This window comes from Solanum dulcamara, chromosome 8, assembly GCF_947179165.1.
Source record: "Solanum dulcamara chromosome 8, daSolDulc1.2, whole genome shotgun sequence".
Lineage (NCBI taxonomy): Eukaryota > Viridiplantae > Streptophyta > Magnoliopsida > Solanales > Solanaceae > Solanum > Solanum dulcamara.
Window position 1 is genome coordinate 77,461,420 of NC_077244.1, and position 24,770 is coordinate 77,486,189.

Here is a 24,770-nt window from a genome sequence, read left to right on the forward strand (position 1 = left end):
TAAAATTAATTATAAATTAAAATTTATTTATTAGAATTTTAATTATGAAAAATGGCTTAAAATACCTTTGAACTATTGAAAATGGTACAAAAATGTCCTTATCTATCTAAAATGTTTTTTTTCGTTAAAAAAAAGGTCATTTTTGGAACTGGATGTCAAGGGTATTTTAAGCTTGGAAGAACTTTGTACCACATATCATCAACACTGTTATATAATGAGGTTGCACAAACCCAAGCAAACTCACCATTTTATTCAAAACATCTCAATTTTATTACCAAAATATGGAACTTCCTTCACAAAGCAATTGTCATATTGTAGCAATTCCTTATCCAGGAAGAGGCCATATAAATCCTATGATGAATTTCTGTAAAATCATAGTCACAAAAAATCCAAACATATTCATCACTTTCATTGTCACTGAAGAGTGGTACAGCTTAATCAATTCCGATAAATTACCAGAAAACATAAAATACGCCACGATACCTAACGTTATTCCTTCTGAATTTGGTCGGGCGAAAGATTTTGCTGGATTTGTCAAAGCTACTTTAACTAAATTGGAAGGTCCGGTTGAGAAATTGATTGATGGACCGATGATGAAACCGAATGTTATAGTGTATGATACGTATTTAAGTTGGGTCGTCGGATTAGGGAATCGGAGGAATATTCCGGTGGCTTCTTTTTTTACTATGTCGGCGACTATGTTCTCCATTGGTTATCACATGGATCTTCTTGCTCTAAATGGACATCTTAGAGCCAATTTATCAGGTATTGCATTTTCATTCTTCAAATTTTCTTCTAAAGTTTAAGTTATATATACTAACGGTACAAATATTTTGTGATTCAATTAACATTTTAATTATTTATAATTTATACATATTCAATAATTTCTTAAATACAAGTATAAAATATGAAGGAAAGCTAGTGAGTTCAGGCGAACCCACAATCAATGCGATAACCATGCACAAACAAACATATGTGACAACTATTTCTTTAGCCAACAACATGTTCAGTGGGTATGTGTTGTTGTTGTTTACTTCTAAATGATTATCATTATTCATGACAGGAAAAATGCACGAGCAAGTTGATTATATACCTGGAATTCCTTCAATTCGTGTTTTAGATCTTCCTACCGCATTTTATGGAAAGGGGCAAGAATTATTGGAAGTCACTATGGAGGTCTTCTCTACAGTTTCTAAAGCACAGTATCTTTTGTTCACATCAGTTTACGAGCTCGAATCTTTTGTTATCGATGTTCTAAAGCAAATATTCCCCATCCCTGTCTATCCGATTGGTCCAGCAATACCTTACTTTACTAGCCAAAAAAATCCCTCCTCAACTACTCCTGTCGATGAACCAGAGTATATTAAATGGTTAAATGCTCAACCAAATGGTTCTGTTTTGTACATATCTCAAGGGAGCTTTCTCTCTGTCTCGCGTGATGAACTGGATGAGATCGTGGCTGGTGTGCACGATAGTGGTGTTCGTTTCTTTTGGGTGGCACGTGATGAAACTGCTAGATTTCAGAAAAAAGGATGTAGTGCAGGGCTTGTTGTGCCCTGGTGTGACCAATTTAAGGTGTTGTCACATCCTTCGATTGGTGGATTTTGGTCTCACTGTGGATGGAATTCGACTAAAGAAGCAGCATTTTCAGGCCTTCCAATGCTGACTTTTCCTATATTCTGGGATCAACGAACTAACAGTAAGCAAATTGCTGAAGATTGGAAGATCGGTTACAGGGTGAAAAAACATGACCAATGTTCGATAACGAGGGAGGAGATTTCTAGGCTATTGAAATGGTTTATGGATTCTGGAAATGAGCAAATGATGGAAATGAGGCGAAGAGCAAAAGAAATACAGAAAACTTGTCAGTGTTCCACTGCAAATGGAGGATCCTCTGAAATTAACATTGATGCTTTCATTGAGGATGTTTCGTGCCATAAATATAGTTGATGCAGTGCTATGTTGAACTTGTAAGCGAACATAGTATTGATTTATGTTCATGAGATTATTCAAAATCAAATGTTATATATGTTTTCATCAAAATTTATTTATAATTTTTATAAAAGCAAAAAGGTTCAAAACGAAAGCATTTATCTTATTTGTTTCATATTCACCTGTTATAGATGGAATAACTTTTTGTGTCTCGAGTGCACATAGAATTGGCTTAAATTTCATGCATGTATGCTGAATTTATTTTGCCAAACAAGTTTTTTGGTTATTCAAATGTGAACAATTCATTACACAAATCTATTATAAATTTAAATAAGTTCAAATTTAAAATATAAGTTTCAGATATTATAAAAAAAAAAACTACAACAATCAATTTGTCAAAATAACAATTCCAACAAACTCATTTAACTATTGTAATTGACTGAAGTTTCAGGCATTTGCTTGAAATTTGTTGTCAACAAAAGAATAGTTTTATTTTCCAATTTCAACACTAAATCTATTCCAAAAAATTAGATCAAATTTGAAACATAGATTTCATGTATCATAAAGAACAAACCTCAATCATCAATTGGTCAAATAACAATAAATCTAACAAAGTCATTTAATATCCTTTTAGTTTTTCATTTATGACGGTATGCTCAGACATACATGACCGAAACATATGCTAAAATTGACAAAAAATTCATACATGTGCGTCTAAATTTTTTTGTCAACAACAATATATAGATCCAAAAAAAAAAGATATATATATATATATATAACACATCCAAATCTACTATAAATAAGAAACATAAATTTCATATATCATAAAGAACAAACTCCAATTATCAATTTGTCAAAATAACAACAAATGCAAACACACCATTAGCACTCCTTGTTTTTTTTCATACATGTTAAAAATGATAAGATTTTAAGTGTGCATCTGAACACAAGCAAAAACAGAAAAGGTAAAACATAAAAAGAAGTATGTACTTTTAATCGCCTACAAATTATATGATATTGGCTATTCTGGAAAAAAGAAATATATTCAATGGATATTAGTTGAATGGGACGATCAAAATGGGGCATCATATGAACTTTTCACGAGTTGGGCAGAGTAGCTATGACTCGTTATTTAGCCAATTCTGATCCAACTCATTTCAATCAAAGTTATCTTTGGATGAATTAATTAATGACTCATGACTTATTAACTCAATTTATTTTAATTCGTATGAGCTTAATTCATCCCTACGGCAACCTGATTAGACTATATATGCCGCTGGATAAACTAAACATTTTAAATACTTCTTTGGAACGTTGATTTGATAATTTTTATTAATTAACGATTCAACATCCATGCATGTCGTTTAATCATTCATTAGACCTAAACAAGACCTTATCATATGTTGATGATATTCAATCAAAGTGATTTAAATAAACAAATAAATAAATGAAAGTGATTTTGGACTATATAATAATATGGAACTAAAGAGAGAAGGCACCGACCAAATTCCATGAAAATGTTTAACCTTACTTAACTCTCACTCCACAAATTCCACATGCTAGGGACCTAGGTCTGAGCACACATATATAAATTAAATAATAAGTGCTATAAATTAACTACCCCTCTTCATCTCTTTCATATTACTTTTTCTTCCCTGTTTGAAATTCTTATCATTCCTAAAGAAAGACTTATTTAATTTGTTAATTTGTACATATCAAAAGTATGTATCCTTAGAGTTTGAGGTTTAAGAATGGAAGTTTCTAATATAGAATTATGCGCATTATTCTAATTTTCAAAATAGATTAAAAATAAAAAAGTGTCATATAAAATGAAATAGACAAGCCAGCCGTCCAAATGCTAGGCATTTCATTACTTAACAAGTACTCCAAAACATCTAACTACCAGCTACATTAACAAGATGACCAAATTAATTAAGTAAACAAGAGGTGCCTAGTTTAGTTTATGTCCAGAGAGACTCTCTCTTTACAGGATCTTGCATTATAGAACTGCTAGAGGAAGCAAAACTGAGATATTGCTGCAGATTATTATTGAAGTTATTATTAGTAGAGTTATTATTATTAATTGTTAAAAATGGTGATTTATCTAATTCTTGTTCCATTAGAGTTGTTGGCAAACTGCAGGGAACAGGTTCTTGTTGCATCTGAATGCATAATATCTCTGCTTGGGCTACAGCCAGCTGCATTTGTAACTGAGAAACTTGATTCTGTAAAAAAGAAATGGCACCAACACATCCATAAACAGGATCTCTTACTCTTGCATTTGCTTCATACACTAAACTGCTTACTGCATCTGCTCTCTGCTGTATTGGAAGTTCCTGAATATATACAAATGTAAACCAAGAAAAATATATCTTATAATTGTTGCATATATATTTGACTAGGGGCACGGAATCAAGATTTTCACTAAAATATAGAAAAAGGTGAACAACCAAAAGAAGACACGTGATTCAACATGAAATAATTTTGACTGAATGAATATACACTGTAATTTTTTAGTGAAGAGAGTTTGGTTCCCAAGATTAGCTCCACCCCTTTTAATAAAACATGAAGAAACCACCCATCTATATGATCATTTGACATTTAATTTTTGGACATTTCAAGTTCACCTTTGGTTTTATGCATTCAGGGTTTGAAACTTACTACCCAACAAATCCAGATTCGCGCGAGCTCTATAAAGCATTAAAAAGGGGGAAGCACTTTGTACCAGGAGTTTTGATATTCTCCGAACTTGAACCCTAGACCTAGCTCTGATTAAGGACGGATGAGATCTTGTGGTCATTTCATGTTTCAAAAATACTTCTAATTAAAGTTTTTTTTTTCCTACTAATTAAAACCAACAATGATTGGTAGGGGATTTGGCCTGCATGATCCCCAACTCATATATATCATCTCAAAAAGTATTATAAGGAGTTGAAGCTGAGTGCAAAGTCTCCTTTGGGATATATGAAGCTTATATAAAAATATGTCTACTAAACTTCTAAGCGTTTTAGGATTTTTTAAACTACTTCAACAATAGTCATGAATAAATTATAAAGTTTCTTTTTTTACAAAAAGGTTACATACTCATATATAATTAAGGGTTTCTTCATATGTACTTGTTCTTTTGGGTTGGTGTACTACATGAGAAGGATTTATATGGGATTATTAGAAGAAAGAGTACCTGCAACATCTTGCTAATATTGCTAGCACCAAACACCTTGTGAACAATGGCAAACTTGTGGGGATCATCAGGAGGGAAGTAAGGGGCAAAGATGCAGTCCTTGGCACACCGACGCCTTAGCAATTTGCAAGAAGCACAAGGAGAACTTCCTGTTCCCATTTTTTGTGCCAGAAAGACCACTTCAACAAAGAGAATGAGAATTAAGGAAGAGAGAGATATTGTTGTAGCTAGCTTAGGACAAAGTGTAGTTTGGAAGAGAATGAGCTGGGAACCTATTTATAACACTTTAATTAGAAGGAGTTACTGTAGTATAGAATGCATTGACAAATAAAATATCATGGAAATTTTGGAGAAGAGTTTTTCGGTATTTGTGTTGGTGGGAAGCAATAAGTTAAGATGTGCGTATGTGCAACAAATTAAGGATTTTGCGGCAATAGAAATTCTAGATACAATGAAATTAACTCAATTGCCGATAAATATTTTTGCGATAATATTAAAAAATCTATTGCCACTTATAAATGTGTCTTTTGTTGTAGTGACATGCAGATTCAAGATTTGAAGTTTATATTATACAACAACTTCAAATTAATATATACAATAATTATCGAATTCACTATCAAATATTTAAAGCTATTTAGAAAACTTTTAAATAGACAAAAATTAATGAGTTTAGTACCCATAATCCACCCAAATTGACCTAAACATCACGATTATTAAAAAAAGATTGTGGACACTTCCAATCCTAAAATATGAGGTCCATTGAATATTCATCATGTAAAAATGACATTATAAAGCTGGATCTTCAAGGATTTAGAAAAGCAAAACTCAATACAAAAACATTTTCTTCATTAATTTATTACTCTTTGAGCTATAGTTAATTTAAGTACAATAATAATAATAATAAAAAAACAGGATAAAGAATTAATGGTGACACCGCCAAGAAGCGTTAAAGGTTGGCAACTAATAATTCAGTTTGATGAATTTTCACGTTATTGTTTGACTAATATATATTTGAGATCTATACTTATAGGTAGCTAATAAATAATGAAATTTTGCAAATGAAATATTTTATTTTTAAAGAGTATAGTATAGTAGATAAGACAAGGGGCAATAAATTCATGGGAGAACAACTAGGGTTAGGGTTTAGCAAAATGGTGAGTAACGATGCAAAAACCCTAGCCCCGAGCAAGACCAAAAGATGAGCTCGACGTGAATGTTTGTTGGCGGACATTCACATGGAAACATCAATTTTTTTGTTATATGTATTTCTTATAAACCGCCAACACCTTCTTGGATAAAAATTGGCCAACAAATTACCTAGTGTGACCCTAGATGAAATTAAAGTCTCAGAAATTTATTTATTGTGAGTTTTACCACTATTAGCTAACTTGTAATTACTTTTTGATTTATTTATGCATTTGATAAATATTGAAAGTGTTTATACACATTAAAATCAGTTGTAGGTCATAAGATTTTACAGCTTATATATACTTTTTGTTTCACTAAACCTTTTGCTAATATTATTTAGGGAAAATTATACAAAATAGGTCAATTGTGAAACTATTTACCTAAATTGGACCCAACCCAAATTATTTACCTTTAATAGACTCATTGTCCAAACTATTTACCCACTTACCCCGCTTTCTCTCTTTTAATTTCGTGCATGACGTCATGCTAACGTTAGCATCATTGCTCATCTTTGATACCATCGGAGTATATTATACTTTGATGGTTTCAAGAAGAAAGTATATTATACTCTGATGGTATCAAACAATTTCTTCTTGATACCATATACTCTGATGGTATCAAGCAGTTTTGTTGAAGCACTGCCTCTTCCTTCTTGATACCATCAGAGTATATATATATACTCTCATGATATCAAACGTGTACTTACGTCAGTGCCCCTTTCCTTGTTCCTCGATACCATCAGAGTATATTATACTCTGATAGTATAAAAAATTGCTTGATACCATCAGAATATATTATATACGAGTCTCATGGTATACCATCAGAGTATATTATACTCTGATTATATACTCTCATGATATCAAATGCGCGAGATAGTTAAAAACAAAGGGTACGAAAGTAATGAAATATCAAATAATAAATAGTTTCATTTTTTGAGGTATAACAATAATTATCCCAATGTTTTTCAACGCTTAATACTTATCAACTTCTTATAATTAATCAACTAATCTAAATTGCTATTTATTAGGTCATTTTGAATATCAAATTACACGAACCCTGCAAAAGTTGGTGAGGTGATCTGTTACTATTGGTAAAAAAACATTAATTGATACGATATGTTTAGAACTTATAATAAACATATCGTAGCAATAAATCGTTCATCAGTTTCTTCTTTACCTTCCACCCTCCAGCTAACCCACCTCCCCTGCTAAAAATAAAGGAGAGAGAAAAAAATAAAAGTTGATGTTACCAGAAAACATGAGTCATTGTAGGCAAAAGAAGCTCAAGTAAGAGAATTACTATTGCATTGAAAATTCAAAATTTTAATTGAATATTGTTGCAAATCAAGTGGGAAAATCTTTTTCTTAATAAATCTTCCACATTGTTTTGACAATTTAAGGCTTAATTTGTCTCAATTGACTTGTCCTCCGGCAGACGAACATTAATTTAGTTGACATTAATTAGCGACTCTTATTAAAAAGGAATTTGTTTAGGCTGTTTAATCTATAAAATTCGACGTGCTTAACACAGGTTCCAAGTTTAATAATCACATACACGTCCATCATTTAATTTCTTTTCATGTACACTATTAATGGCTCACCTCTTCACGTACGAAATGTCATTTTTGGGCATATTTAGCAGAATTATTGAATTGAGCTAAGACCTTGTCTGATAGAATCATTTTTCCAATTTAAAGAGTGTGTGTGAGCTCTTGTTTTCTTCTCTTAACATGGAGCTGGGTTTGTATCAAATCATGTAAATTTACTAAAGTTAAAGTAATCTAATAAAGTAAGAATGCATATATATCAATTGCTCCATGCATTCGTTTTTACTGGTACGTTATAATAAAAATGGATGTCTATTTTTACTTGGTCAATTAGAAAATTATAATTTATCATTTTATATTTGTTTTACCCTTTTTATTAAGATCAGTACTATTTATTTTTCAGTATTTAGATGACTTATATAATTAAGGGTGATAGACTAAAACTGGGTAATTTTTAAAGAATGTGTCAAGTCATACATGGACGAAGATAGTAACCATTAAGTACTACTCCCCCATTCATTTTTACTTATCTATGTACTAAAAAAATATTTTCACTTTTACTTGTTACTTTTTTAGTATATCAAGTGGAAAAACACATTTTTCCCATATTTTACCTCAACATTAATTATTTATTCCTCCAATCATTTCTCGTGATTAAAATTAAACATCGAATTAATATAGATATGGTGGTAAAAATAAATGGAAAAAGCAATAGTTCATGTGCAAACACTTGTCATGTATCTATTAGTTTGGTGTAAATACCAAATGCAAGTAAGTTCATGGTGAAAATTTACCCGCATCATAGTTGGTTACACTGAACTGATATTGCAGTGTTTGTATATAGGCTTCTGTCATTTTTAACCGTGTGGTTATTAATTCATATTCTCACTTATTAAATTTTTTATTCAATCATTAATTAACCATATTAATTTAAATTAATTTGGTGTGAGCATATTACGTAATTACCCTTTTTCAAGAAGAAGAAAGGAATGATTTAGAAACTTTTTGACGGATTAATTAATTATGCATTACGTCTACCTTCTATTACACACATTCCAAGAGTTCTAAAGTTGGATATTTCCTTCAGTTTTACTCTTCAACCTTAACCGATGAATATCTCTCTACTTCTACCCTCAAGACAACTGAATAATCCAATATTTGTAGCAGCAAATTCTAATATTTTCCATAACATCCCCCCATAAGATATAGATTGGAAATAAATAATGAAAAGTTCTTTAATTTTGGGAGGAAAACAAAATAAAAGCAACAAACAACCAACAACCAAATATTAATGGAAAAAAAAACAGTTAATTAGTCCACGCAAAGCTGAAGTAACTGTTACAAATTATGAGAAGACAACGATGAAAACAAAAGTAGTCCTACCTCCGTTTCAAATTATTGTTTGTCATTTTAGAAATTGAAGACAAAGTTAATTATTTATATCTTAAGATATAAATTAAAGTAAAATAGTAAAAGAAATTCATCTTAATTAATATTTTCTTAAGGAACATATGAAGGAGACGGAGGCAGTAGTATAATTATACGATAGAACACAGTGGTAACATGCACAAAATTAAGTAATTTAAATTGTTACAGCTTACACATCTGATTCACCATTAATTAAGTTAGGATGAAAATGAAAAGATTCTTCAACAGTATGGCTAAGCTAGAGATATAATTAAAAATATTCATCAGCTTATTAGAGAAAATGTATCACGAGGTTTCTGAAATGATACACCATAAACAATGAGAGTTGAAGAACCCCAAGCTTCGATTCCCAGTCTTTAGCAATTAATGCTTTCCACATGATTCCAAACTTGTTATCTTCTATTCCGAGGAAAACAGCTCTCTTTCCCAGCTAGTAAAAACTCTATTGAATATATAATTATCATATTCAATTTTCTATGTTCAACTAGTCTAGTGACCAAATCACTTTTCCTTCTAAGACTAAAAAAATAAGTTATGGGTCCCCCACCTACTCCCCCCCCCCCCGTACATAGATACAAACTTTTTCTTCTATTTCAGTTTCCAATTTAGAATTTTTCAAACGAGTAACTTCTTAGCTAGGAAGAAGAGACGCGACAGGATGAGAACCTTGTAAATATTGTTTATTGGTTTTATGGCATAATCAATTTTTTTAAGGTGATGAATAAAATAAGAGTGAAAAACAGACATCTTCAGTACCGTCTTAGAGAAAATAAAAAACATGCGAGCTTCAATGCATCCATTAATTGCACTTGGTGATATGGAAGATTCGATTATTGGGAAAATGGATGTTTTCTTATTTATTTAAATTTAAAAATATCTTCTTTTTTTCTTTTTCGTTTTTTGTTTTCTTTTGTTCCTCTCTTAAAATGGTGGAAATTCAAGGCTTCCGGTTCTGTTGAAAACTAAAATATTGAAAAGAAAAGAAAAAAAACAAAACAAAAGGTGGCAAATATTTTTGTAAAAATCAATTCCCTTAAATCCTAAAATCTTCAATGAGGTTTATCGAAAGAGAGTAGGTCAGAGCCTGAAATAAGTCACAGTCGATAGAGGATTCATCACATCATTCTTTTTAGAGGCGGATCTAAAATTCGAACTTTATGGGTTCAAGCTCCAAAGTTTATCATAGTCCATTTGATTTATTAGAAAGTCTTATCGTCATCTGTATAAAACATTTATCTACAGGTTTTTCACTTTTCAATGTATGTTTAAATCTATTATTTGTACTCACTTTTGTCATGATGATGTTTGATTGAGCAAGTTTAAAGAAAAAAAGTGATTTTGATGGCCTAAAATAAGTCGTAAATATTTGTTGTCAACAGCGGACATTTTAAAGTTTAATTATCATTGAATGTAGAAAGTTGTCATTTTTTTTAAGACAGATCAAAAAGAAAAGAATGACACATAAATTGAGATTAAGAAAGTAGCAATTTAATGTACTTTTTTAACACATATACAAGATCTGACCTTAGCAATTGTTTTTGGATGTGTTGAAGTGTTTGACCATCTCATCTAACTTATGTCTGCTCTGATATCATGTTGATGTGTGTGACCATCTCCTCTGAAATCTTAAGCTATTAGAGACCAAACTTTTATTAATTAACTATATTCTCAATATGACCGTCTTTTATTTTCCTATATCCACCCCTAATTCTTCGTATTCAAAAACCGTGCATGATACTTTCATCTCATGAATTCTTAAGTGATAAAATTAAAGAAAGAAGATTTTTTTCCTTATGCCCTCTTCATTGGATTTCTAAAAAGATATACAAATTCCTAATTTTTTGAGTCAAAATTTCTTACTAAGCCAAGTCTCTGATTTTGGCTAGTATGTTACACCTATCCAATTTGGTGATGGTCTGAAAATTGACAAAACACTCAACTGCATAGGCACGTGATTGCATGGAGAGGGGCTGAAGCTAATATCTTGCTGCAAATGTACTCTTTGTTGATTAGACTTAATTACAGATTCCCTAAGAAACATATTTTATTGAAGGCTTATCACCAGCATGCTAGGTTCCTATTGCAGGACCAAGGTTGACAAGGGACAAGGCAAGCAGTCTGACCTTGTCTCATTAACAGTGATTTAAAATGCCAAAAATTGCTTATTATGGTGCAAAAATAAATTCTGAAAAGTTTTCAATTGATGAAACAAACTCTCTTCAATTAAACAAAAAAGAAGGAGTCAACAGAAGAAACAAGAGGTTCTTACCACAGAACAAAATTTTTGTGACTGTTTTTCGCAGGCATACGTATAAGACCAAATTTATTATAAGTTCTAAACATATCGTAGCAATGATATCGTGGTATACTAATAAGAGTAATTACCTTCCAAGATACTAATCATAAGAAGGGAAGTTGATATTTGATCATATTGAGGACTCCGTAATAGTAATACTTCAGAGAAAATCATTCCTGCACTCTCAATTGTAATTAAATGATGAAATTAAATAAGATCTTTTTTACTTGGGGGGCAGGGGAAGGAATGATATTGGCAGAATGACCTACCAATATATTTTGCGTGTCTCCATCAGTTCTTCCATCCAGTTTCAAATGTCGGTATTCATCCAATTGGCGTCTGTGTCGTTTTTTAATTCCATCTCTAAACAGAGTGCTTCCTGAATTTTTAGCTTCCACAGAAATGTAAGATCCTTGTGAGTTCTGCTGAATATTTTTGTTCTTGAAGTACGTTGTTGCCTGCACCTGAACTAATGTACCACAAGAAAGCTTTAGCAGTAATGAACTGATAACAATTAGCTTCCCCTTCACCACCCTTCTAGTTACATGCTCTAATGGAACACTTTGATGTCATTCCACCAAACTCAAATCAGGTAATTGCTAGGAACATATAATGGCGAAGCATTACCTATGAAACAAAGGAAGGGTTTAATGAAATACTTGAACATACCAGATTTTGAGGACGCTGAGATCACAGCAACGTCTTCAAGCTTCTTAATTTTTTCAATTATAAAGTCATTTGCAGGGTCATCTACGATATTCATCTCAAAACATAAGAGTGCCTTTTCACATGCCTGAAAAGTACAAGTCAGAGCCAGATATTGGGATACACTTACTATAAGCCGTAGGACATTGTAACTTCACAACATTTATGAAGCCATAAGGTACCAGGCTCAAAATAAATGTACAAATAGATAGCATCAAGTGAAATACATATGCTCTTATTGTCGGCAAGGTGTTAAACATGCAATAGTTGCGCAGCTAGATTGATCTAATTACTAGCATAACTTTCACTACACATATAAGTCCATAACAAATTGACCATACTATATTTCTGTAGTAGACAAAGGAGGACCCATTGCTGAGGTACAGGAGGTTAATTAGAAAGGAGATGTCAGCAGTGAGTCTAATTCCTAATTCAGAATGCAAAAGAACCATAATCTACATCTAACAAATTCTCAAACAAGAGGCATAGAGATAACAAAGTTTTAGTAATTTTCACAATAGCATCTGAATGTCAGATCAAAATTATTCAGGTAACCCAACAGAGATAGAACCTATTATAAAGTTCATTTCTGGTTAATCTACAAACACATCCAAAAGGGGAACATAATATAACATGACAAGAACCTTCAAGCTATGATCACATAAGTATAGAAACATAACATTACAAGCAGAAGCATCATTTTAGCATTAATTCTGACCTGAGCATAAATTTTCAATGGACAGCATATACTAAGAATTTTCTACCTTGCTAATTTGCACATGTAAAATGCAAGTGCCCAAAATTGTCAGAAGTTTACCTTCTTTGCAATGGAACAAAAGCCACTTTCAAGTGAATGCTCAGCAAAAGTGAGCCATTCACTATATGAAACAAGAAACCTCTGATCACTGATAGCTTTCTTCTCTCTCAAAAGCAATGCCTCATATCTCAACGCCAAGCAATTCTGTGAATACCCAATTGTTAAGATTAACGTGTTTGGAACCAAAAATAAAAAGGCAAAACCAGAATTTTATAATAGAAGAATACCATCATCATCAATTGTGGTTTCTTAAAGCTTTCACAACATAGTATATGCCTACACTTTAGATCTCCCAGAATGTTCGACACACTTTTAACTCTGATAAATTTCGTATGCATCTTTCACAAATTTCATAAAAGAAAAATAAAGCACGATGTAATGTTTAATGTCAAATGAATTCTAGACAACTAAATCAACATTCTGTTGAAGACTACAGCTAATTCTTAACCTCATGCTCAATCAAATTGTGTCACATAAAAGAAAAGAACGAGGTGTATCTGCAGTAATATACCATGAAAGCTATCCAATCATTACACTTATTGGATAGTCAGGTTCTCGTGTTCCTAAATATCACTTCCACTGATTACTTCATTTTCACAAACCTTAACCTAAAAGAGTTTTTGTATATACATAAGGAAGAATATATTTCCTTTACAGATACATAATACCAATTTCTCTGGCACGCAGCAGTCAATTTTACATCTTTTGCTATTCATGTTACCACCTGCCACCACCACCAAAAGCACCGCACTTGTACAGCTATAGAAGTTACCTGTGACTGTGACTACTAATAATACTTACTCAAGCGCATGTGAACACTAAAACTACGTAAGGAAATAACTTCCTTAGCAAAAAAAATATTAGCATGAGATATATTTTAAAGATAATACAATTACCGAACACAACAGACAACAAAATTTCAAGCAGCACTTCAACTTATCACAAATTCCACCAAAATACATGTTTTAATACATCAGACGCTCTCACTATATGCATTTTTTCAGTGTCTTCAGCATCATCACCCTACTGAAAACAACTGTTCTTTCCGATTAACTATATCTATTAGAAACTAATTATTTCCAATAAATAAATTAAAAAAATAATATGTATCAATTAAACTTGATAGATTCAAAGCTGTATATACCTCAGTATCTCCAATGAGAGCAAAAATGTGAACTAAAAAATCGACGATCAGAAGCTTATGCTCTGCAGATTTTCCAGCGATTTCCTGAATAATGCAGAGAGACTCGTTTCTCATGAACTGTTTCAAAGTACATACCACTCCGTACAGAGATTTGAAATCGTTCCAAGCTAAAATGGACTCGAGAATTCGAAGAGTTCCTTCATCCAATCTGCACAAAAATCATGCTCACAAGTGCATTTACTGAATCGGAATGAAAATTTCGATAAATCGAAAACAAACCTACGGTTCTCGACATGGAATCGGAAAAGGGAGATTTGCTGCGAAACTGCAGTTGACATCTTCACGAAAAGGAACTGAGGAGCTGCAGATTTCAAACTGCCCTAATTTATAGTTTTTTCGAATATTGTATTTTCCGCGTTCTATTTTATTTTGGGTAAATTTCTGTGAACTCCTTCTAGTTAAATAAACTACACTTTCCTCCCTGTGATTTATAATCGAAGTTTGATTAAAATTGTTGATGAGTGATGACATTCAAAGATCAGTACAATAAACTGGATTTAGCAACGAATGAAACATTAAATTCCATGCTAATTTTATTTAACAGATTTTGGTCATGATAAATTGATATAATATAGTTCATTCATACTTCTTTTTATAAGCAAATTTTACTATATATTAGTGTTATGATGATTTTTTTTTCTTTTTGGTGATGTAAAATATATGACTATTTATTTTAATTTACGAATTGGCAAGTTTGGAAAAAAAAAAGAATTAAAAATGTTGTCAACGTCTCAACGAGATGGAACAAAAGTATAATATCTCCCATGTCTTATCTACAAGTAATTTCTATGGTAATCAGTACCGTTATTTATTTAAATAATCAAAAGGAAAATAATTATTTTTTAAAACTTTGTTTTTAATATTAATTATTTTATAATTAAGAGGCACATATATAAATAATGATTAAAGAATTAATAAGGGATATATTGGTCAAACAACACTTTTTATTATTTTTTCTTAAAATTTGTCATACAGTGGTGAAGTTGGAGTTTTTAGTAAGAGAGTTCAAAATTTGAAAAAGTAGACTAATGAACTAGCCGAAGGTAATTCGACATCTACTGTATATGTATAAAAAATTATTTTAACTATGTATAAATGATTTAATTTTTTCCAGAAGGGGGTTTGAATGAACCCCTGACTGTAAGATGGCTCCGCCCCGAGTGTCATACCTTATCATGAAACTAAAAAGGAACGGAGGAGTATTAATTAAAATTTTCTTAATAGTTTGTTGCTAATCTCTTACTCCATACATTTCATATTAGTTGATCATTTTTCTTTTTACACGCATATTAAGAAATCATAAATAAGAATATAATTTTAATAACTCACCCCTTAATTTTTTTTATTTTTTTTTTTTGGGGGGGGGGGAGGCGGGATTATACAAACAAATGTGAATACTTTCAAAAATAATTAATTCCAAGGGTAATATAGAAAAAAAATAATTAATGTTTTCTTGATTTAGTAAGGTGGATAATTAATATGGGACAAGTATTTTTAGTAAGATGATCAACCATTATGGGACGGAGGGATACTAATTATTATGCACATATTTTTGAAAATTTATTATTGATGTAATTATAATTAAAAATTCTACACGATTAAATTTGCAGTTACTTTTTATTTGTTAATTTGTCTAATATACTTCAATTTGAATCAATCATGTTTTAATATTGCACATTTCAAGCTTAAACTAATTATATTATCAAATAATTAAATTTTAAAAAATATTGTGTTAACTTTGAATGTCTTATAAAGATAACAATAACTATAATATTGGTTTTTGTAATTAAAAAAATATTATATAAGTTAAAAAAAATGGTACTTTAATTAACATATTTGATGAAGTGAAGTCTTAATTTTATTTTAAACACTATTAGAATAATTTTGATAGTATATATAACAATTGATTATATTGAAAAAGTTTTCAAGACTATAACCAATAAAAGAGATTTAAACATTTGTGTTGTCATGTAACGTATAATAATTTATATATACTTATTTTTTTCTTACAAAATATTATAAGAAATGTTATACTAAAAAAATTAATTATTAAATTATAATCAATTACAATATTTTTTTAAAATTTATAAAAATTATATATATAAATTAAATAAATATAACTCTCTTTACTAAATTTTGATTTTAGATCATCCATTCTATTGAGCACCACATCGCCCTATTGCCAATGAGTTTTGTCATTAAGAAGGGAATCTAAGATGCTAACTTAGTAAATGACTTTCTTCGTCATAAAAAACAACCGTGATTTTCATTGGTTATTTCTTGTCATAAAAAATAACTATGATTTTCATTAGTTATTTCTATTATTGGGATGACCATGTAAAAAATTAACACTATATTTAAAAAAATAAAATCGAAGCAAATATAGATTTTTAAAAAATAAAATGTGTATTTATGTTGTCTGTTCCACATTACCTAGATGGAATTAGTTGAAATGAAGATGCTCATTAAACATGGTGTTAAGCATTGATTTGTAAAAAAAGATGGGAATGAAATTTGATCAGTATAAAAAATCAATAGGACAAAAAACCTTAAAAAATTAAAAAAATAATTTCATTATGGAAAAATTACGCGAATAAATAAACATATACTTAATACTGGTTAATGCAATATCACTACAAGTTGATTGAACTGATGCTACTAATTTTATTTAATGACTGAATTTTGAATATGAACTCTAGTTCATTCATAGAATCTTTTTTGATAAGCAATTTTTATCATTCATAGATTAGGTCATGAAGATCTTTTTCTTCTTTTTGATGATGTAAAATAGAATGGAATATCTCTATTACGAACCGACAAGATTGGCAAAAAAAAAATACAAACTTGGTCAAATGAGTACATTTGAACCGATAAAAGATTTTTAGAAAAAATTCCGATAAAAATACTATGTCAATGCAATTAAACCCGTGCAGATTCAATCAAATGCCTATTTTCTTAGCATTCAGCAGCACTAGTACACAAAATCAAATTGTTTAAAACAATATAATATCAAAACATTTTAAATTGGGGATACAAAGACCCAATAGACTTCAAGGCTTAAAAGAAACCTGCTCAAGTGTATAATACATGTGCCTTCTACATCTTCCTCATCTGACCTATGGGGTGAACAGATAATCCCAGCCTGTACTGGAATTAAGACTGCTCATTTCTTGGCATAGGTGATTGCCATGGGATTTTGGGGGGTGATTTTGAAGCCTTGAAGAGCCTGCATGGCGACTGAAGACTGGACGTCATCATCAAATTCCACGAATGCAATACCTGGCTTCGCTTCAATCATTCGAACTTCTCTAAACCCAGGATACTGTTTGAAGAGCACTTCAAGCATCATACTTGTTGTCTCGTGGGGAAGATTCTGTATAAAGAGAATATTATTTGGTTCTGCAACATCTTGCATACTTGGCTTTCCTGGTCGAGATGCAGCCTGCAAAAGTTGTTCAACAATGTGCAATTAATGAAGATGATAGATGAATATATACAGAAACTAATATTGAACAAAAAGAGATCAACTGTAACATATTAGAAGTTGTCATGAAGTCAAGCTGCTAGTAATTCAGAGTTATGGGTAAAGTATAACCAGGCTGTGAGCGCATTACTTTGGGGTCACTACAGAGGCTGTCACACTGTATTTGAATTTCCATATGGATAATCTTTCGCATAATTATGGACAAGGGAGTGGAAGGTTTTTGTACAACTGAGCCAAATAAAAGAAGCAACATTTGAAGGAAATAATGAAGTTGCAGCAAACTTACAGCTGGACCTCCGTTACTGTCAGCTCTTGGGCCATTAGCTGCACCAGTTTGCGGAGTTTCTTCAGTACGTTTCCTTTTTTCCACTACATATTAATATGTCGAGTTAGTCCAGATCACTAGAAGTCAACAAAATAACTGACAAATGCATTTTAAAAGTTATGCATGCAACGCAAATACACATGTGGTTCATCAAAACTGCAAGATCACATGCAGTTTGATAGGTGCTACTCAATGATTATGCATCTAGTACTATTCTGTTAAGATCCTTCAGTTGAACTATAAAATATTCTGTTTAGCTGAGTGATTGCAAAAGAATTTTGCAAGAAGGAAAATCTTAAAGGTAAACAGAAACTATATTAGTAATTAATGTTTATTTAGCTTGTTTGAATGCTCTTAGCTTCAGCAAAGAGTACTCTTCTTGGACTACAAGATTCACTTTTTAACATTTCCAGAGATGAGTTCCCATAACATGCACTTTAGGACAAATGAGAAGCTTAAGAGAAGATGGAGCAGGTGAATAATGTACAACAGAATGATTTCACCTTTTTCATCTTGTTTCTTTTTCTTGTCATAGGTCCCCTCTGCCTTAGCAATACAATCTGACTTTGATTTAGCATATTGTATCCGCTGCATTATATCAAAAGCTTAGTCACTGACATCCTTTTACTGTTCGATACCATATAAAATGATCAACAGCGAGCCAATTTTTTTTGGACAGCAAGCCAATTTAAGCAATCAATACAAACATTTAGTCCAGAGAAATTAAAACTAAAAAAGGCCAAACATTAGAAAGATAGAAGACCATAGTATCTACTGTGCACTTTTATACAGGTTATTGAGATGCAACTCTAGAGGACATACTTTTTGTCCGACATGCACAAAGCACAGAGATAGTCAGGATATGCTCCAAAAATTGAATATTAAAACCAAGCAACAAGATGATACAGCTTTCCAGATATAATTATTCTAGAGGGATGCGTATCTGTGACTTCTATATTCTACAAACTGAGCAAAAATTTTCCCAATCAAGCACATGGTGATAAGGATTTAAACAAAAATGAGTAACAGATACAGAACTTTACTCTCTATAATTATATCACCAACCTCCATCTAACCCTTCCCATTTAACAATCGTTGATAAACTTCAGGTCATATCGAATTAATCTGAAATTCTTTATACCCTATTACACAGTTCCAGAGTCTTCTTTTGCTTGTAAAGGTTAAACAGATTGTTGTGGACAAGGTCCATATTTACATTAGCTATCTATGTAGAGCTTATAGATGTCCGGACTCCAGAGAAGATCCAACTTTCACATTCTAACTGGTACAGAAAACCCCTTCATGCAAAACACAAGCATACATGTATCTGATCTTATAATGGTGTCATTTCATTTATAACTGAGAAATCCTCGAGGTTCAGTGGCACATGATTTGATACTCTGAGGGATAACGGGACAGCCCGTCTCCTCTTCTCCACTTAAATACTAGGGTTTTGCCTAAACAAGAATTCGAAGTAGAAGTCGCGACGTGCACATGACATATAACATCCGGCGCTTTTACCACTATACCAAACCCTGTGGAGCATATGGTGTCATTTTAATTTATGTTGATGTTTCCATGGTCCTTAATAAGAATAATAATTCATGGCTTGATTTAAGGTCATAGTCTATCAATGTTAAGGCAGGCAACTATGTTTTCAATTTTATACCACCACAACCATAATCAGGAAGATTAGAAAATCCTTTAACTAAGGCAGACAAGGGATGGATAGCCTAGTGAGAAGGGTCTACACCTCCAACCATGCGATCGGGAGTAAGAGTCCCCATCTAAGTTGCTCGGACTCTCCAAAAATGTTGCCGCGCCCGTGTCGGATCCTCCAAAAATGCACTAATTTTGAAGGATCCGACACACACACGATGACATTTTTGAAGAGTCCGAGCAACATAGGTCACCATTGAAGCAAAGTGGGAAAAGGCACTATTTGGTTCCTGAGCAGGATAGTTAAAGTGAGGATTACCACACGACTCTAACCACATTCTGTAAAAAAGTTTGGCATACCTTTTTGACAAATACTGTATTATTAGTTTTAGTAATATAGCTCCTCCATCCAAACTTGGTATACTTTTTTATGAAGTGCAGGTATTTAGCAAAAAAATTAAAATGTTTAAATCTCTGAGCATAGAGTAACAACAACAACAACAACAAACCCAGTATAATCCCACAATGTGGGGTCTGGGGAGGGTAGAGTGTACGCAGACCTAACCCCCACCTTGAAAGGTAGGGCGGTTGTTTCCGAAAGACCCTCGGCTTTAAGAGAGGACAAGATAAAAGGTCAGATAAGGGCAAGCATATAGAAAACAAGATGAAAACAGGAATATCAAAAAGAGAAAATCATGGTAGAGTGGTACGGAAAGAAAGAGGCATTAACTACTATAAATAAATAAGATAAGATAAGATAGATAAGATAGTCAAAGTACAACGGCGCCACAAATATAAACAGCAATACAATGCAGAAATCAAAAGGCATTAAACAATGAGCAGAACTACAACTACTATGGTGCAAAGGATGAATCACCTAGCCTTTTATCCTAATCTGAGTCCTCCACAATGGAAATTATAGTGCGCTAATGCGTCTACTAATAGGGTAGGATAACACGACTATGTACTAGCCTTCTACCCTAATGTGGGTCCTCCACACACTCCTATCTAAGGTCATGACCTCGGTAAGCTGTAACTGCACCATGTCTTGTTTAATCACCTCTCCCCAATATTTCTTCGGCCTACCCCTACCTCTTCTGAAACCATCCATGGCCAACCTCTCACACCTCCTCACTGGGGCATCTGTGTCTCTCCTCTTCGGATGCCCAAACCACCTAAGTCGCATTTTCCGTATCTTGTCTTCCACTGAGGCCACTCCTACCTTGTCTCGAATAGCCTCATTTCTAATCCTGTCGCTCCTGGTATGCCCACACATCCATCTCAACATTCTCATCTCGGCTACTTTCATCTTTTGAACGTGAGAGACCTTAATTGGCCAATATTCCACCCCATATAACATAGCCGGTCTAACAACCACTTTGTAGAACTTGTCCTTAAGTAGTGGTGGCACCTTCTTGTCACAGAGCACCCCGGAAGCGAGCCTCCATTTCATCCACCCTGCCCCAATATGATGTGTGACATCGTCGTCAATCTCCCCGCTGCCTTGCATGATAGACCCAAGATACCTGAAACTACCTTTCTTTTGGATGGCCTGGTCACCAAGCATAACTTCTGCGCCAACCTCATGAGGTGTCTCACTGAACTTGCACTCTAAGTACTCTGTCTTGGTCCTACTCAGCTTAAACCCTTTAGACTCTAAGGTATGTCTCCAATCCTCCAGCTTAGTGTTAACACCGCTACGAGTCTCATCGATCAGGACTATGTCGTCCGCAAAAAGCATACACCATGGCACCTCACCTTGAATTTGTCGCGTCAATCCATCCATCACCAAGGCAAATAAAAACGGACTAAGGGCTGATCCTTGATGTAACCCCATCACAACTGGAAAGTGTTCTGAGTCCCCTCCTACTGTCCTTACCCTGGTTTTGGCACCCTCATACATGTCCTTGATCACTCTAATGTACGCCACCGGTACACCTTTAGCCTCCAAACATCTCCATAGTATTTCTCGTGAAACTTTATCGTAAGCCTTTTCTAGATCGATGAATACCATATGCAAGTCCCTCTTTCTCTCCCTATACTGCTCCACCAGTCTCCTCATAAGATGGATAGCTTCAGTAGTTGAGCGTCCCGACATAAATCCGAACTGGTTCTCTGAAATAGACACGCCTCTCCTAACCCTCATCTCCACCACTCTTTCCCACACTTTCATAGTATGGCTTAAAAGCTTGATACCTCTATAGTTGTTGCAACTCTGGATATCCCCCTTGTTTTTGTATAGAGGGATCAGTACGCTCGACCTCCATTCTTCGGGCATCGTTGCTATCCTAAAGATGACATTAAATAACCTAGTCAGCCACTCCAAACCTACTGGGCTCGTGCTCTTCCAAAATTCACCAGGGATCTCGTCAGGTTCGGCCGCTCTTCTCCAGCGCATCCTACGCACAGCACCCTAACCTCTTCGATCGAAATACTCCTGCAACACTCACCAACGTGAAGCCTCCCTATATGTTCCAAATCTCCCAACACAATCTCTCTGTCTCCTTTTTTGTTCAAGAGTTTATGGAAGTACGACTGCCATCTCTGTTTAACGAGGGTCTCTTCTACCAATATTTTTCCATGCTCGTCCTTAATGCACTTCACTGAGCATAGAGTGGAGGTAGAAATACGTTTCCACATCTTGAAAGACAACATGATTTAGGGACAGATTATAAAACCAGAAATCAGGGCAGTCCAAGCTGAAAAGATGCATTCAGAGAACTATTGTACGGTAGACAGTGTAGTAGCTTTTTCTGATAGGACAAAGGATATCACATAAACATAACAAGTTGATAAAAAATCACATAAACATTAGCATATGTCTCATCAAGGAGGCTAATCATTCCGGATCATCACATACTTCAGGAGATAGATAGCGAAAATAAGGAAAATGAAGTGGGACATTTTTGAACAGTTAAGCCACAACAACCATGTTAGTACTTTAAAAAATGCACAAGAGAAAACCGATTGCAATTCCAACTGTCATTATGCTCACCATTGGTTTGTCGTAAAACGGGAAGTTTTGCATTTGCCTCACAGCATTACTGGCAGCTGTTACTTCACTAAACACAACCCATGCTTGTCCTCTAAGTTTAGGAGTTTTCAGCGCTACTATATCCACAATCCTCCCATACTGCGAGAACAAGCAATACAGAGACCTCTTTAGCTCTGCAAAACAAGGAAAAAAAATAGCTTAAAGCAAAGGGCATACACTAATCCTCCTGCAAACAGCTGTTGTCAAACCCATTAAAACCGTAAGAGTTAATAATCATATCCACATTAATTTCTCATATACAAAATACAAGCCAGAGGATGTTTGGCATTTTCCGAAATTAGAAAACAGAAACGGTTCAAAATGGCATCATCGCCAGTACACATAAAAAAAAAAAAAAATCCACGCACACCATAAACAAACAGAAAAAGCATTTGAAAGCACAAACAAACAAAAGGAAATAGACAACCCAAGAATTGGGTCCTATTGCAAAACTCTGTCGTAATTAGAAGATCATTTCTCAAGGCAATGTTGCATAAGAGTTATAAGTTTCGTTACTTAATAGAACACTAACAGAGCGAATCTTGAAGCTTTCTCCTTGATAAGTACACTTTTTCCATGCCAAGTTTAACCCTGAATGCAAAGATTATAATATAGGCATTGAGGCAAAAATGTACAAAAATCAGAAGGAAATGATCACCAGAAAGCTTTTCCCTGCTTAATCCCCAAATCAGTTGGTGTCCGCTAATGAATCTGTCCAACTCCACTCAGGAACATTCTATTCCAATACTGCATAAAGTTTATCTCTTAAAAGCAAATAAGGGTTCTAAAAATCTCGCACACTTATTGCACCCCTAACATACTAGGTTCAGTTAATACCAACTCCACAGAATGGAATTCACCCGAAAAGTGTTTGTATTCTTTTGACAGAGTCAATGAATGGGACTGGGAAAACCACCACTAGACCTTTACTTAGCTCAAACTCCAGCTCCTCTCAACCAAAAGTGGAAATCCCTTCCAAGTAAATGGCTTACATAATTGACCCAACATTCTTGGAAAACAATCTGTGCTTACAAGTCACTTGAAACTCTGCCCTTTACTATACCCCACCCCGTGTAAACATACATATTCTACATACCCTTCTATTATGACTTCTCTAAGTCCTTTCAAACTTACAACTCCACATAGTGCTCATACACAGTGGATTTATATGGTATTTTGCTACCATTTACAACTACCCAACAATGAATAAGTGTATGAAAAGGCTGAAATTTTGCAGCCTTAACACTTTCTGATTTGAATTTATACTAAAACCCTAGCTTAAATCTTGACACAGCGAGGAAAAAATTACCTTCTTTCTTGACCTTCTCGTTTAAGTTCTTAATGTATATAGTTTGATTCGGTGGTATGTCTCCTGTAAGCATCATTACCCAGTAGAGTAGCTTCTCTGTCTCTGTATTATCACTTGCTCTTCTCTGTGATTTCTGAATGTGTGCGACAAAATTCGAAGAAAGGCGAACATCACAAAATGGGTTATGGGTTTATTGGTCTGGAACGAATGCTGGCCATAAATTGACTATCGGCCCAAAGAGAGATGTGGGCATGGCCCAACACGGTGCTTCAACCCCATGTTGCAAAAAAACTATTATATATAAAGTACAATAAATACATCAAAATAATTGTATCTTACTAAATTATGTATCATATGTTATAACCCGTATTTTTCACATTAGGATATTTCGGAGACAACGGTAACAAGTCAAGGGCAAGGCTATGTTTGATCTTGTTGGACAAAAAATTCTTATGATTAATTATAATTTCAACTTGGAAATATTAGAAAACGTAAGGGGCAAAAATTGGAATTTCTCATGGAGGATGTTATATCCCGTATTTTATACGGTTGGATGTTTTAAGGTAGCCGTGGTAAAGTTAAGGAAATGAACATCTTCCAAAATTTATTTAATATACAAGTTGGATATGAATATTATTTATGATCATTAATAGTGTGGAAAT

General features: G+C 33.3%; 4 protein-coding genes across 5 annotated transcripts; 1 reads left to right on the forward strand and 3 right to left on the reverse strand.

Annotated features, from left to right (window-relative positions):
• Positions 1–234: 234 nt before the first annotated feature.
• On the forward strand, positions 235–2,079 carry LOC129899483 (UDP-glycosyltransferase 87A1-like). The gene is made up of 2 exons (XM_055974469.1): positions 235–765; positions 1,064–2,079. The coding sequence occupies exons 1-2, from the start codon at positions 282–284 to the stop codon at positions 1,948–1,950; spliced, it is 1,371 nt and encodes a 456-aa protein (XP_055830444.1). The 5' UTR covers positions 235–281; the 3' UTR covers positions 1,951–2,079.
• A 1,690-nt stretch (positions 2,080–3,769) lies between these two features.
• LOC129901685 (LOB domain-containing protein 12) lies at positions 3,770–5,599 on the reverse strand. The gene is made up of 2 exons (XM_055976944.1): positions 5,114–5,599; positions 3,770–4,268 (listed from the first exon to the last, which is right to left on the reverse strand). The coding sequence occupies exons 1-2, from the start codon at positions 5,270–5,272 to the stop codon at positions 3,894–3,896; spliced, it is 534 nt and encodes a 177-aa protein (XP_055832919.1). The 5' UTR covers positions 5,273–5,599; the 3' UTR covers positions 3,770–3,893.
• A 5,920-nt stretch (positions 5,600–11,519) lies between these two features.
• Positions 11,520–14,608, reverse strand: LOC129901684 (protein DOUBLE-STRAND BREAK FORMATION). Of its 2 annotated transcripts, XM_055976943.1 has the most exons (6): positions 14,517–14,608; positions 14,238–14,445; positions 13,094–13,237; positions 12,241–12,364; positions 11,841–12,040; positions 11,520–11,747 (listed from the first exon to the last, which is right to left on the reverse strand). In XM_055976943.1, exons 1-6 carry the CDS (start codon positions 14,573–14,575, stop codon positions 11,742–11,744), a joined length of 741 nt encoding a protein of 246 aa, XP_055832918.1. In that variant the 5' UTR covers positions 14,576–14,608; the 3' UTR covers positions 11,520–11,741. The 2 variants fall into 2 exon arrangements, with proteins under 2 accessions (XP_055832918.1, XP_055832917.1); XM_055976942.1 differs by lacking the exon at positions 11,520–11,747 and having other exon boundaries at positions 11,754–12,040.
• A 2,623-nt stretch (positions 14,609–17,231) lies between these two features.
• Positions 17,232–24,296, reverse strand: LOC129900328 (U2 small nuclear ribonucleoprotein B''). Its single transcript, XM_055975281.1, has 5 exons — positions 24,109–24,296; positions 22,761–22,933; positions 18,610–18,694; positions 18,068–18,150; positions 17,232–17,739 (listed from the first exon to the last, which is right to left on the reverse strand). The coding sequence occupies exons 1-5, from the start codon at positions 24,182–24,184 to the stop codon at positions 17,461–17,463; spliced, it is 696 nt and encodes a 231-aa protein (XP_055831256.1). The 5' UTR covers positions 24,185–24,296; the 3' UTR covers positions 17,232–17,460.
• Between the last annotated feature and the right edge of the window lie 474 nt (positions 24,297–24,770).

Excerpts from the sequence above, each read along its gene's own strand:
- LOC129901685 (XM_055976944.1), bottom strand. The coding sequence starts at position 5,272 with ATGGGAACAGGAAGTTCTCCTTGTGCTTCTTGCAAATTGCTAAGGCGT. Across the intron at positions 4,269-5,113 it reads ATATTAGCAAGATGTTGCAG|GAACTTCCAATACAGCAGAG; the intron begins GTACTCTTTCTT and ends GTATATATTCAG.
- LOC129901684 (XM_055976942.1), bottom strand. The coding sequence starts at position 14,575 with ATGTCAACTGCAGTTTCGCAGCAAATCTCCCTTTTCCGATTCCATGTC. Across the intron at positions 12,365-13,093 it reads TTTGTTCCATTGCAAAGAAG|GCATGTGAAAAGGCACTCTT; the intron begins GTAAACTTCTGA and ends TGTACTTTTCAG. Across the intron at positions 12,041-12,240 it reads CTCAGCGTCCTCAAAATCTG|TTCAGGTGCAGGCAACAACG; the intron begins GTATGTTCAAGT and ends GTGGTACATTAG.
- LOC129900328 (XM_055975281.1), bottom strand. The coding sequence starts at position 24,184 with ATGATGCTTACAGGAGACATACCACCGAATCAAACTATATACATTAAG. Across the intron at positions 22,934-24,108 it reads CGAGAAGGTCAAGAAAGAAG|AGCTAAAGAGGTCTCTGTAT; the intron begins GTAATTTTTTCC and ends CTTGTTTTGCAG. Across the intron at positions 18,151-18,609 it reads AAAGAAACAAGATGAAAAAG|TGGAAAAAAGGAAACGTACT; the intron begins GTGAAATCATTC and ends ATTAATATGTAG.
- LOC129899483 (XM_055974469.1), top strand. The coding sequence starts at position 282 with ATGGAACTTCCTTCACAAAGCAATTGTCATATTGTAGCAATTCCTTAT. Across the intron at positions 766-1,063 it reads TCTTAGAGCCAATTTATCAG|GAAAAATGCACGAGCAAGTT; the intron begins GTATTGCATTTT and ends TATTCATGACAG.